The sequence below is a fragment of the Bombina bombina genome, chromosome 1 (assembly GCF_027579735.1).
Source record: "Bombina bombina isolate aBomBom1 chromosome 1, aBomBom1.pri, whole genome shotgun sequence".
NCBI classification, from domain to species: domain Eukaryota; kingdom Metazoa; phylum Chordata; class Amphibia; order Anura; family Bombinatoridae; genus Bombina; species Bombina bombina.
This window is the reverse complement of record NC_069499.1, coordinates 24,841,869-24,857,386: the sequence shown is the minus strand read 5'-3', so window position 1 is coordinate 24,857,386 and position 15,518 is coordinate 24,841,869. Positions and strand designations below refer to the sequence as shown.

The window sequence follows — 15,518 nt, the reverse complement described above, 5'->3', positions numbered from 1 at the left end:
ATTTATGTTATAAAATGTTAATCATACCTAGGTATGCTCAGGAACAAAATGCACTGCAGGGAGCTAGATGGTGATTGGTGGCTGCACACATATGCCTTTTGTCATTGGCTCACCAGATGTGACCACGAGTACATTGCTACTCCTGAACATACTCTTCAAAGACGGATTCTAAGATAATTAAGCAAATTTGATAATAGAAGTAAATTGGAAAGTTGATTTGAATCGCATGCTCTGTTGAATTTTGACTTTGCTTTCCCTTTAAGGTGGATTAGCAATGTTGCTGCTTATGACAAGGAAAGTATTGTTTGCTTTAATAATAGTTCTCGGTGATATAGGTGTGAATCTTGTTGTCGGACAGAAATATCTGCTGGCAAAATGACTTACAAGTAGTAGCTGCCTTTCCGCTACAATGAGCGAATATAATTGTGTCATAAGCATATGAATATGTATATCTCAGTATATCTTTATATGTAGTTTGTGTCTGCTTGTTTAATAAACCATTCTTGCTAACACTAAACTATCCATTGCCCCTAAAGGGGCATTTGTATGGGCATTGCCCTTAGCTCTTTCCCAGCCCAAAAAACCCTAATCTAAAAAAAGAAAGCTACCCCCCCAAAAAAAAACCTAAGACTAAGCCCCAAATAGTTACTCACCGTTCCTGAAGTTCGGCGGAGGTCTTCTTCCAGGCAGCTCCATCATCTTCTATCTGGAATGAAGGTGGCGCGGAGCGGAGGTGAGGAGCTGTCTTCCCAGAGGGGTGGATCTTTAGTGGTGGTTCTCAACGGCGGCGGTCCTCAGTGGCAGAATTCCTCGGTGGCATAAAGGCTCCTCTTCATCCGATGTCCGTCGTACACTCAAGATTGAATGCAAGGTACCACAATCCATTTGGGGTACCTTGCATTCCTATTGGCTAAAATGTTTAAATCAACCAATAGGATTAGAGCTACTGAAATCCTATTGGCTGTTTAAATCAGTCAATATGATTTCAGTAGCTCTCATCCTATTGCCTGATTTCAAAAGATCAACCAATAGTAATGCAAGGTACCCCAATAAATATGGGGTACCTTGCATTCAATCTTTAGTGTGCAACGGGCGATTGCATGAAGAGGAGCCTCCACCCGCCGAGGTCTGCTGCCATCGAGGACTGCTGCCATCGAGGACAGCTGCCGTTGAGTACCTCCGCCATTGAGGACCGCCGCTGAGGATCCACGCATCGGGGAAGCCAGCTCCGCACTTCTGCTCCATGCCGCCTTCGCTCCGGATGAAGATAGAAGATGAAGGAGCCACCTGGAAGAAGACCTTCTCCGCTGGACTTCAGGAACAGTGAGTACCTATTTGGGGCTTAGTGTTAGGATTTTTTTTATTTTTGGGGTGGTTTTTTTATTTTTAAGATTAAGGATTTAATGGGCTGGAAAAGAGCTGATTGACCCTTTTTAAGGGCAATGTCTATACAAATGCCCCTTTAGGGGCAATGGGTAGTTTAGATTTTTTAAGTGTTAGTTTTTTTTATTTTGGGGGATTTGGTGGGTGTTTTTTTTTACTGTTAGGGGGTAATTTAGTAATTTTTAAATGTAAAAGAGCAGTTTAACTGAGGGCAATGCCCTACAAAAGGCCCTTTTAAAGGCTTTTGGTAGTTTAGTTTAGGGGGTGTTTTTTTTTATAGGGATTAGGTTTAAATTTTTTTATTTATTTTTTTATAATTTTGTTTATTTTTTTCTGTAATTTTAGAGTTTTTTTATTTTTTGTAATTTTAGATGATTTTTTGTAATTTAATGTTAGGTTTTATTTAAGTGTAACTTAGTATTGGGGATAATTTAGGGGGTGTTAGGTTAGGCAGCTTAGTAATTAAATGAGTTATTTGCGTTGTGGGGGGGTTGACGGTTTAGGCGTTAATAGGTTAATTAGGTTTATTGCGATGTGAGGGTTTGTCGGTTTAGGGGTTAATAGGTTAATTAGGTTTATTGTGATATGGGGGTTTGCCGGTTTAGGGGTTAATAAGTTAATTAGGTTTATTGCGATGTGGGGGTTTGTCGGTTTAGGGGTTAATAGGTTAATTACGTTTATTGTGGTGGGAGGGTTGTCGGTTTAGGGGTTAATAGGTTAATTAGGTTTATTGCGATGTGGGGGGTTGGCGGTTAAGGGGTTAACATTTTAATTATGATATTTGTGGATAAGCGGTTATTTACTTTATTATTTTGCGATGTGGGGGGTTTGCTGTTTTGGTTTTTGTTAATACTTCGTACGGGAAGTTAGTTTTTTTTTGTTATACTTCGTGCGGACGGTTATGTGTTTTGTATTTATTTCTTGCGGGCGGTTGCATTTTTTTTGTTTTTTTAAGGCTTCGGGTTTGCCTATGCTGCATCCAGATGGATTTTTTTGGCTGCCTCACGTAGCCAACATTCCTTTGAGGATGCATGCGCAACTGGTGACACTGATGGACGCGTTACAAACGCAATTATAGTATAGATTTGGGCACTGAATTAACCAGTTGGTTAAGTTTAGCAAGCAGAATTTCCCCCCATTCATCCATTATGCATGTGTTCAGCAGCGCAACTGTACAGGGCCTTTTTGGCTTTATTTTGTGCTTCATAATGTGCCACACATTCTCGATCAGAAACAGTCAGGACTGCAGGCAGGACATGGTAGCACCCACACTCTTGCGCTTGTAATCCAGGCAGAATGTGGTTTGGCGTTGTCCTGCAGGAAAATGCAGGGATGTCCCTGGAAAAGACAAGGTCTGGATGACAGCATATGTTGCTCCAAAATGTATACATATCTTTCTGCATTAATAGAAGTCAAGTAAGAAAGGGGACCCCCCAAGCGCCTACCAAACCGGAGGCAAAAGGGGAAAGCAAAATGGGAAAGCACTGTAAGTTTACTAAAGTTGAAATTTAATAACAGTTTAAAAACATACAGTATATATCATGGATCCATGAGATAAAATAACAGATAAAAACAGTTCAAATTATACAAACAATGTGCAAAATGTCGACAACAAATAATCAGCAACAGATATTCAACGGTCCTAGACTGAGATTGCACGGGACTGGGTAATGGGTGTTAAACCATATAAAATCAAATAACTAGTGTCCGAAAGTGTTCAATGCAGGTAACTTCACACAATTGTACATAAAAGGGAATAGGCTTACCAATACTCAGTCGACGCGTTTCGGCCCCAGTAAGGCCTTTATCAAGACTGAGTTTATTTAGGAGAATGTGTCCTTATAAAGGGTATACTGTATGTTTTTAAACTGTTATTAAATTTCAACTGTAGTAAACTTACAGTGCTTTCCCATTTTGCTTTCCCCTTTTGCCTCCGGTTTGGTAGGCGCTTGGGGGGTCCCCTTTCTTACTTGACTTCTATTGGTGGTCACTAGGTATACCCCTCCCCCGAGCCAGGGGCTTAGAGTAGGCGCTAGTTCCATCTCCCATTAATCTTTCTGCATTAATAGTGCCCTCACAGATGTGCAAGTTACCCATGCCATGGGCACTGACCCCACACACCCATTCCATGACAGACCCTAGCTTTTGGATGCTGATAACAGTTTGGATGATCCTTTTCCTCTTTGGCCGGAGAACACAACAGCAGTTTTTTCCAAAGACTATTTGAAATGTTGGCTCGTTCAACCACAAAACATGATTACACTGTGATACTGTCCATCTCAGATAAGACCGAGCCCAGAGAAGTTGGCTGAACTTCTGGACACTGTTGATGTATGGCTACTACTTTGCATAGTAAAGCCTTAACTTGTATCTGTGGATGCAGCGGCAAATGGTGTTGACTAACAAAGGTTTAACAAAGTATTTGCCGAGCCCATGTCAGGATATCCATTACAGACTGACGGATTTTGAGACAGTTACATCTGAGGGATCGGAGATCACGCAAATTCAGAAGTGGTTTTTGACCTTGCCCTTTATGCACCGAGATTTGACCGGATTCCTTGAATCTTTTAATTATATTGTGCACTGTAGAAGGTGAAATGACCCAAATCCTACCGATTTGTCTTTGGGGAATGTTGTTCTTAAAGTGTTGGATTATTCACTGCATCTGTTGGCAGATTGGCGAGCCTCGACCCATCCTTGTTCTTGTAGGACTAGGCGTTGTTTGGAGTCTCCTTATATACTAAGATTACACATTGCCTCACCTGTTTCACATTACCTTCTTATTTCAACTTGTCACATCGCTATTAGTTCTAAATTACTCCTGTCCCAACGCTTTTGGACCGTGTTGCAGTCATCAGATTAGAAATGAGTGTATATTTTAAAAAATACATTAAATTCACAGAGTAAAACATCAAATAATGTGTTAATAATGTGTTTTCAATATGTTACAGGGTGAATTGAATTATCAAATGACTCTTTTTGTTTGTTTTTTTGCATTTTCCATACTGTCCAAACTTTTTTGGGAACTGGGGTTGTGTGTGAGGAACATTGGAATATGAAATATTCCTATTTTCATGCCAGGTTAGCGCACTTGAGAATATGCTATTGGGATTGCATGCGAGTAGGATGTTCGTTCCCCCCCCACACATTTTTTTTGATCCATTGACTTCTATTGGAGAATACGTTAATACACGGGCGATAGTCTAAGTTTGGCTTTTAGCGCTTGTGCGAAAACAGTTTACTTTCAACTTGTAATACGAGAGCAACACAATGCAAAAATCTTACTTTTAGCGTAGTTAGCACAGGAGCGTTAAATACTGCTCCACTTGTAATCTGGTCCATAATTGCTAGACATAAAATACAGATTTATTATTCATTGCATATTTTTTTTATACAGTAGTATCATTTGGTTTCTAATTTTTTTTACTTAATGTCCCTTTGAGGACAAATCTGGATCTTAACATATTGCTGAAACATATATTTTTTTAAATAACAAAATCATTTTTTTTACCTGGAATTTTCTTGGCCCAACCTATCATGTGAACCAATTCTTTATCCGCAAGTTTGGTTAACGACATCATCAAAGAAGCCTCTGTGAAGGGTTTGCTGGGACAATTCATTAACAAAACATTTGGCGGTTCTGCTTCGATTAAAGACAAAACAAACTGTTCTGGTCCTAACGAGCTGGGAAGTACTTCTTTTATACGAGTTATATTTTCAATGATCTTTTTGCTTTTTCCAACACAATGCATCTGATCGTCTGAATGCCGCCGGTGCCGTATAATACGATAACCACATCGTTCCCGTCTTGTTCCTGAGATTAAAAACCTAATTCAGATTATTTTCGGAAGCAAAATGATATTAATATTTATCAAAGACATTATCTTAGATACCATGATACCATTAATATTTTTATTTTTATATTCCCAGCCCCCAAAGATTCTTTTTTTTAGTCTTATTGGAAACCGCAATTTATAGTTATCACAGAAAAAAACAATAGACAGATTATCTAAAGCTCGTCACTCAGGTAAAATTGTCTAAAATTAACCTTCAGGATTATGGGATTCTCTAAAAGCAAAATGTATTTTGATAGCTCTATAGTTCGCTAAGGGGTGTACCCAACATTTCCGTATGTGAATGGGAGACACATACATATAATATAGTGCACAGTTTTTAAGCATGAATAAAATACGCAAAAATGTACTCAAGGTACACTGTAAAAATCGTAATGAAATAATAGATAAAAGCTTGTATTAATAGTACACATTAAAATATTAAAAGCCCATGGTTACATTAAGGCATTAAATTATAAATTCAAAACGTTGAAATTGTAATCAAGAGGTTAAAATTCAAAAGGTTCCTTATATTTCTGTTATAAAATAAGTGTCCTAGTCTTGCCGAATGAGCTGAACTGGGCATTACTTGGGTGTGTATGAGTTATCTAAGCAGGATACACCTGCAGATCTCTCTGTTTTGTATGTCAGAAAGTAACCTGACAAATTTGTATCAAAATTTTAAATGCACTTATTTAACTGAAAGAAAAAAACGTGTTTGCATAACTAGAAACAAATGACTCCATCATTTAAAAGAGGGGAATATCTTTTTTCACATGAAGGAGATGGGTGGAGATAGGGGCTCTGTAATAGCCCCCTGCACCACCCATTGAAATGCCCTTTTTTTCGAGGTTATCACCTGCATCCTAGGGAGAAAAGTGACCCCTCATTTGAAAGCACTGAGTCTGATGCTTGTGAGGAGATAGGGGTCCATTAGAGTGCAATCCACGTCTGGGTTCTGCTGCAAGTAATCATTGTTTTTACTGCAAACCTGTTCATCTTACAGGGGCATGTGACCCCTTATTTGAAATAGCAAACTGTTTCCAGTGACAGTGTGTCTTGTCCTTGTAAATGGTCTGGGGACTGAGATAATTTCTCCCCCCAGACCAGAATCCCTTCCTAGAATTCTCAACTTCAAAAAGGTGTTCCCAGTCCCCTGTGACATCATCACATGTGGTGACATCAGTAACAGGATCAGAAAGGGACTCCTTAGGATGAATACACGTTGCACAGTTATAAAAACAAACTTACATTAGACCCTTGCCAGTACACAATATGATCACATTCCAAATAACAAAAACACAGCATCATTTTCACTGACCTTTGGCCCCATTCCAATCAATTAGAAGCGACATAGTGGGAATCAGTAATACTTCATCTGAGTTACATATGAGATATTAAGGGGAGCAATAAAAACATTTCATCACACATGGAATAAATAATTTGAGGGAATTTTATGGAATTTTAAAATGAATATTTTTTTAAATATATAATGATCATATTTAAAAGATGCGTCAATATCAATAAATCAGTGAGAGTTATGCTTATTAGCAAATGAGCAATTGGCCCTTAAGGCCCAGTTTTAACAAATTCCAAATAAACAGCTTTAGCAAAACTTTTTAAAGGGATATGAAACCCATTTTTTTTTCTTTCATGATTCAGACAGAAAATACAATTTAAAAAAAAATAACAATTTACTTTTACTTTCAAATTTGTATCGTTCTCATGTTATTCTTTGTTGAAAAGATATATAGATGCGTTGTGTGCATGTCTGGAACACTACATGACAAAAAATAGTGCTGCCATCTAGTGCTCTTACTAATGTATAACATTGTTGCAAAACTGCTGCCATCTAGTGCTCTTACTAATGTATAAACATTTTATAAAACTGCTGCCATCTAGTGCTCTTACTAATGTATAACATTATTATAAAACTTCTGCCATCTAGTGCTCTAGACAATGTATAACATTGTTATAAAACTGCTGCAATCGAGTGCTCTTGCTAATGTATAACATTGTTATAAAACTGCTGCCATCTAGTGCTCTTTCTAATGTATACTATTGTTATAAAACTGCTGCCATCTAGCACTCTTACTAATGTATAACATTATTATAAAACTGCTACAATCTAGTGCTCTTGCTAATGCATAACATTATTATAAAACTGCTGCCATATAGTGTTCTTGCTAATGTATAACATTATTATAAAACTGCTGCCATCTAGTTCTCTTACTAATGTATAACATTGTAGCAAAACTGCTACCATCTAGTGCTCTTGCTAATGTATAAAATTGTTATGAAACTGCTGCCATCTAGTGCTCTTACTAATGTATAACATTATTATAAAACTGCTGCAATCTAGTGCTCTTGCTAATGTATAACATAGTTATAAAACTTCTGCCATCTAGTGCTCTTGCTAATGTATAACATTATTATAAAACTGCTGCCATCTAGTGCTCCTGCTAATGTATAACATTGTTATAAAACTGCTGCCATTTAGTGCTCTTAATAATGTATAACATTGTTATAAAACTGCTGCCATCTAGTGCTCTTACTAATGTATAAGATTATTATAAAAATACTGCCATCTAGTGCTCCTGCTTATGTATAACATTATTATAAAACTGCTGCCTTCTAGAGCTCTTCCTAATGTATAACATAGTTATAAAACTGCTGCCATCTAGAGCTCTTGCTAATGTATACCATTGTTATTAACTGCTGCCATCTAGCACTCTTACTAATGTATAACATTATTATTATAAAACTGCTGCAATCTAGTGCTCTTGCTAATGCATAACATTATTATAAAACTGCTGCCATATAGTGTTCTTGCTAATGTATAACATTATTATAAAACTGCTGCCATCTAGTGTTCTTACTAATGTATAACATTGTAGCAAAACTGCTACCATCTAGTGCTCTTGCTAATGTATAAAATTGTTATGAAACTGCTGCCATCTAGTGCTCTTACTAATGTATAACATTATTATAAAACTGCTGCAATCTAGTGCTCTTGCTAATGTATAACATTGTTATAAAACTTCTGCCATCTAGTGCTCTTGCTAATGTATAACATTATTATAAAACTGCTGCCATCTAGTGCTCCTGCTAATGTATAACATTGTTATAAAACTGCTGCCATTTAGTGCTCTTAATAATGTATAACATTGTTATAAACCTGCTGCCATCTAGTGCTCTTACTAATGTATAAGATTATTATAAAAATACTGCCATCTAGTGCTCCTGCTTATGTATAACATTATTATAAAACTGCTGCCTTCTAGAGCTCTTCCTAATGTATAACATAGTTATAAAACTGCTGCTATCTAGAGCTCTTGCTAATGTATAACATTGTTATAAAACTGCTGCCATCTAGTGCTCTTGCTAATGTATAACATTATTATAAAACTGCTGCCATCTAGTGCTCTTGCTAATGTATAACATTGTTATAAAACTGCTGCCATCTAGTGCTCTTACTAATGTATAAGATTATTATAAAAATGCTGCCATCTAGTGCTCCTGCTTATGTATAACATTATTATAAAACTGCTGCCTTCTAGAGCTCTTCCTAATGTATAACATAGTTATAAAACTGCTGCCATCTAGTGCTCTTGCTAATGTATAACATTGTGTAAAAGTTAATATAAATTTCAGTAGTTCCCTGGAAAAAGAGAGATTGTTTGATTGAAGGAAGAACCCAACTGTGGATTTAGTTTGTGCTAAATTACATATATAGTTTCATTCGTGAGCTAAAGTTATATATGTTGTGGGAGTGATGATGATTCAGGATTAACAGGAGATAACGGATGATATCAGGGATATATATATCATTTAAGAAGCAGGATCACTTTCATTACTTTAGGTGCATTTGTATATATTAAGCCTCTATGGCCATAAGGTGGCAGCAGTATATGGCAGAGGAAAATATATAGCTCACCTTTACAACAGAAATAGTGCACAACAGATACATTGATAATCACTAGTAAAGAACTTACAGATGCTGGGTTAACTTGAACCAGATCACAGCTAAGTTTTAGAAAAAGTCCGCTCCGAACAGCAGTAAGAAGGAAAGGCAAGATTTGTAAGCAGATAAAAGTTCTGGATGATCGGAAAGTGGGTTGAAGATCTTCGGCGTGTGACGTCACGGCAATATCCGCTGAGACGTCTGGAGAGCAGGGAAGCAACTAGCTTTGGATAGAAAGTATGAAGTGCTGGAAAGGAAATCCTTTAATGAAGATCACACAAGCAAGTTGTACGATCTTGGTGAGGCTTGCAAATGAGACTCCAATTGGGAAGTATCAAACAGAAATTACCAAGCACGGAATAGTGCGAGGGCTGGAGTTATATACAGGTGGAAATGATGGTAATACCTCCCCTTAAAGGTAAAGAGCAGTTTAAAGTTAGAAGATACAAATTAGATATGACAGATCTCTCCCCCAAAGATCCACTCAGGGGATCAAGGTCGAGGTCCGCCAGGGTGTCTACAGTGGAACTGGGACACCAAGCGTGGGGCAGAGAGCTGGTCACAGGCTCCCAGGAATCATCATCATCAGGATAACCCTTCCAATGAACAAGATACTGCAAGAGTCCCCTACAACGTCTAGAGTCCTTAATTGAATGTACCTCATATTCATTTCCTAGGTCTTGTAAATCAGGAAAATCAGAGGTAGTTGCATCTGAATCACGAGTTGGGTGGAAGGGCTTAATCAGGGAGACATGAAAGGTTCGATGTACCTTCAAAACTTTAGGGAGTGAGAGGGTTACTGCATTCTGATTTACGATAGATTTGATGTCATAAGGTCCTATGTATAAAGATGATAGTTTACGAGAGGGATATAGTAGCCATAAATTATGGGTGGAGAGCCAAACTTTATCCCCAATTTCATTTTTGGGGGTAGGAGATTTTTTTTATCGAAGTAGAACTTTTGATATCTCTTGGACTGAACAATATTCTCTTTTACCACTTTGAAGGTTTCAGATATAGTATTTACGAGATCGTTTACCAGTGGACAAACACTTTCAAGGAAGATGTCGTGATGAAAAGTGGGGTGGAAGCCATAGTTTATGAAGAAGGGTGAGAATTTAGTGTTAGTATGAATGGCATTATTATAAGCAAATTCTGCATATGGCAATAGACTTGACCAATCATCCTGTTTTAAGTTAGTGAAACACCGAAGGAATTGTTCAAACCATTGGTTGGTCCTTTCCGTTTGTCCATTAGACTGTGAATGGAAGGAGGTGCTCAGTCTTTGTTGTATTTTTAGAGTTTTACACATCTCGGTCCAGAATTTGCTGGTAAATTGGGATCCACGGTCAGAAGTTATGGTGAGTGGTAGTCCATGATGTTTAATGACATGCTGAATCAGTAATTGAACTGTTTCAGAAGCAGTGGGTAATTTGGAAGTGGGAATAAAGTGTGCCATTTTACTAAAAAGGTCCACTACTACCAATATAGTATTGTTGTTGGATGATTTGGGCAATTCTACAATGTAATCTAATGCTATGTCCGTCCAGGGTCTTTTTGGAGTAGGTAAAGGAAGCAATTATCCGTAGGGTCATTGAGTACTGTGTTTTGAAACTGTACATGTTTTACAGGATCTTACATACTGTGTTATATCTCTGTTCATGTTGGGCCACCAAAATGTTCTGGAAATTAACTCGACAGTCTTTTGATTTCCAGGGTGTACAGCCAGAGGGGTCACATGGTTAGTGTGTAGAACCATAGTCCTCAAGCTTTGTGGTACGTATATGAGTTTTTCGTGGTAGTGGAAGCCATCTGTTCCAAGATGTAATTGTGTAATAGGTGTCATCATCAGAACTCTGATGAACTTTGAAGAGAGAGATCACGTTGTCGGTGAGACCAATGATGTGATCAAGTGGTATAATGGTTGTTTGGTTATGAATTGTGGAAGGTTTCTGGTGTATTCTGAACAAAGCATCAGCTTTTACATTTTTACTGGAGGGTCTGTAAGTAATGAGGTAGTTAAATCTACTGAAGTAGAGGTTCCAACGAACTTGTCTAGATGTGAGAGTTTTATTAGTTTTTAAATATTGCAGGTTTCTGCCGTCTGTGTATATTAAAATTTGAATACTTGTACCCTCTAACAGATGACGCCAATGTTCGAATGAGGACCTAATCCCTAGTAAATCTTTTTCACCTATTGCATGGTTGATTTCTGATTAATTCATTACGTGAGAGAAGAAGGCAACTGGATGTAGCGGATGTTTGAGAGATTGTCTTTGCGACAAAACAGCTCCTATCGCGTAATCAGAAGCATCAACTTCCATCATGTATTGAAGTGATGAGTTTGGATAAGTGAGTATTGGAGCTGTTGTAAATCTATGTTTTAAATCATCGAAGACTAACTGTGTTTGTTCAGACCAAGTGAACTTAACATTATTTTTAGTGAGATTAGTGAGTGGTTTGGTTATATGAGCAAAATTTTTGATGAACTTTCTATAAAAGTTAGCAAAATCCATAAATCTTTGTATTTGTTTTTTGGTAGTAGGAATGTGCCATTGTAGAATGGCTTAAACCTTGCTATCCTCCATGTTAATTCCTTCCGGAGTAATGACATAACCTAAGAAGGTAATAGTATTAGTATTAAATATACACTTCTCTGGTTTCGCATATAAATAATGCTGCCTCAACCTAGAAAGTACTGTTCGAACGTGTTTTACGTGATCTGATTGGTTTTTTGAATAAATGAGAATGTCGTCTAGGTAAATGACAGCAAAAATATCTAATAAATCCTTAAAAATATTGTTTATTAGATATTGAAAGGTGGCAGGTGCATTGCAGAGGCCGAATGGCATCACAGTGTACTCGTATAAACCGTATCGAGTACGGAATGCTGTGAGCCATTCGTCCCCCTCTCTGATGCGTATGAGATTATAAGCACCGCTTAAATCTAGTTTTGTAAAGTAAGTGGCTCCCTCAAGACGTTCGATGAGCTCAGGAATTAATGGTAGGGGTACCTGTTTTTAATCGTGCGTTGGTTAAGTTCCCTATAATCCCCTATTGGTCGGAGGGTATTGTCTTTGTTCTTAACAAAGAACATGCCGGCTCCAGCTGGCGAAGTGGAAGGTCTTATGAACCCTTTCCTAAGATTTTCTTTGAGATAACTTTTTAAATGATCTAGTTCAATTTTAGAGAGTAGAAAAATATGACCACAAGGTATATCTACTCCTGGTAACAAATCTATTGGGGTACATTTTCAGACTCCCTTTTGCAGAATACATCCTGGAAATCAGAATATTCCAGTGGTATGTTTGTTGCAATGGATTGACGGATATGGTGACTTGTGAGGCAAGATGTGTTACAGTATTCTGACTTAATTTCGACTTTAGAGGAATTTCAAAAAATAGTAGGGTTGTGTAGGGTTAACCAGGAGTAACCTAAAATGATTGAATATAATAGAGAGGAGATGACATCAAAAGATATATATTCTATATGATTAGAGGATGTAGATACTCGTATGGGAACCGTCTGGTATTGAAGAAATCTGGCTACCATCAATAACTCTTACCGACACAGCAGTATTTTTCTTGATAAGTGGAATTTTATTTACATGAGTGAAATTCAAATCAATATAATTAGCGCTGGCTCCAGAGTCAATAATCGCCTTGGTAAGTAGTCAATGATTCTCCCACTGTAATATAATCGAGAGTAAACAATGAGTAGATTGAGGAGTTTGTAGATTGTAACAAGTGCTATTAGGATACTTCTTACCCTTTTTCTGACGAGCAAGTATTGGACAGTCTATAACAGCATGTTCCATCGCTCCACAGTACAAACACAAGTTGTTATTTCTTCTCCTGAGTTTTTCTTGGGAGTTGAGAGGTCCGATGTCCATGGGTTCAGATGTTGTTTTAGGAGGTGACCTAGTGTACTGTGGTGTAGAGTTGGATGTACTTGTAGGTTTTAATGAATAATCACTTGAACTACGTTCATGTCTGCATTCTCTTAAACGCCTATCAAGGCTAATGCTTAAATTAATTAAACCTTCTAATCTATGTGGCAATTCTACTCTTGCTAACTCATCCTTGAGTGGATCGGATAAACTGAGTCTAAATTGATTTTTGAGTGACAGATCATTCCAACCGCTATCTTCAGACCACTTTTTAAATTCAGTTATGTAGTCCTCAACAGGCTTTTTTTATTTTATTTTTTTTATTATTTTTTTATTGAAAAACTTAACATATTGTACATAACATACAGAACATCATGTTTTCCATTTTTCAAGTGGTTCTTCTGGCAACTAGTGCTTTATTTGGGGCTATTGCTTAGCCTCAAAACATCTATAGTCAGTCCATGTCCATCTAGGCTCTGCAGAATAAGAAAGGGACCTGGGAGCGCCAAAAATTAGGCGGAGGAACTAAAATGACATATGACGGATAAATAACGTATTAAGATCCTCAATATAATGGATAATTGCAGATAATCCAGTATCATTAAAAATATGTGCAAAAATGGATACAAATCATTACAATTAAAACATGTGTAAAAATAGATACAATTTAATACAATTAAAACATATAAATAAAATCATGGATCCATGGTACAATAAACACAAATGACATAAAATATTAGCGTAAGATAAAAGCAAATTGTATTTGATTAAATGATGTGGGTGTGGGCAATAAAAACTCTAATAGGAATATGAATAGATATCCCCTAGGTATAATGGCCCTGATGTAACCCTCTTCCGATTTATTGATCTACCCAACACTCCGAATCTCCCAGGATCTTTTTTACGGTATTTTATTTGTTAACCATTTTAAAAACTAAAAAATCATAATGTTTTTAATAATGCTCTTTAATAACTTTTAAAATTTTAAAATTTTAAAGTTTTTTATGTATTCCATGTACTCTATTTTTAGTAGGCCTTAGAGCCAATATAAGTTGATCGCTATCCCTATTTAATATATTAGGTATAAGACCTCAGGAGTACACTATCCTCATATGTCCCTCGATATTTGTTTTACAAGTTTTATATATGTGTTTTACATATTTGTTTTATATATTCGATCTCTTTAATATACCCTGCAATTTTTTTACGATGTCATTTTTTTACGATGTCAATTTGAATGTTTGATCATCTTGACCATTCTGATTATCTTTTGTCGATACTCTATTTGTTTTATATTTTACTGTGGTCTTAAATTATGTCACAATATTCTATTATATTTTATCATGTTTATTGACTATGTTTTAATTTAAAATCCGTGAATGTATCATAGAGTTTTTATAACCAGCCATCCTATGCATCTTCAGATCATCACATTTACTTTTAGATGTCCAGCACAATATGTAAACTAAGCGTTAACATTAAGACATTCCATTTTAGTAAGGGCACCCACCATATGAAGGCCATGCGACCAATACCGCCTAATAGTACTACCGGAAGTGATAACAACTTTACCGGAAACAAAACAAAGAGCGAAACCGGAAATAGAATCGTAATGAGGCACGCTATAGCCACTTCCGGTTATATCGCAGGAAACACTCTAGACACTTTTCGGCATTACCGATTTTTAATTCATAAAATCTCTAAGGATACTTTTGAACAATAATGATAATTAGTCATCATGCAGTAACACATTTAGATATACTTTTATTTCATCTATATATCAGATCTATAATCATATGCACTTCCTTTAACGGGTCAAAATTTTTGGCGCCAAATAATCAGCACCGACACACCGATTGGCTACCACTAGTCTTAAATAGAGCCACCACTACACACCATCCATAGGCCTAGATTTGGAGTTTGGCGGTAAAAGGGCTGTTAACGCTCCGCTGGCTTTTTTCTGGCCGCACCATAAATTTAACTCTGGTATCGAGAGTTCAAACAAATGCTGCGTTAGGCTCCAAAAAAGGAGCGTAGAGCATTTTTACCGCAAATGCAACTCTCGATACCAGAGTTGCTTACGGACGCGGCCAGCCTCAAAAACGTGCTCGTGCACGATTCTCCCATAGGAAACAATGGGACTGTTTGAGCTGAAAAAAACCCAGCGTTCAGCTCCTAACGCAGCCCCATTGTTTCCTATGGGGAAACACTTCCTACGTCTGCACCTAACACTCTAACATGTACCCCGAGTCTAAACACCCCTAACCTTACACTTATTAACCCCTAATCTGCCGCCCCCGCTATCGCTGACACCTGCATATTTTTTTTAACCCCTAATCTGCCGCTCCGTAAACCGCCGCAACCTACGTTATCCATATGTACCCCTAATCTGCTGCCCTAACATCGCCGACCCCTATATTATATTTATTAACCCCTAATCAGCCAATCG

The 15,518-nt window shown here is 37.2% G+C and overlaps 1 protein-coding gene across 1 annotated transcript in view; it reads right to left on the bottom strand.

The window, feature by feature from the left end:
* ESR2 (estrogen receptor 2) overlaps positions 1 to 15,518 on the bottom strand; it is a 242,199-nt gene that overhangs the window by 40,181 nt on the left and 186,500 nt on the right. The window contains exon 4 of the mRNA XM_053704477.1: positions 4,895 to 5,197. Within this exon, the coding sequence (XP_053560452.1) occupies positions 4,895 to 5,197 (303 nt within the window). The remainder of the gene's footprint in view (positions 1 to 4,894; positions 5,198 to 15,518) is intronic.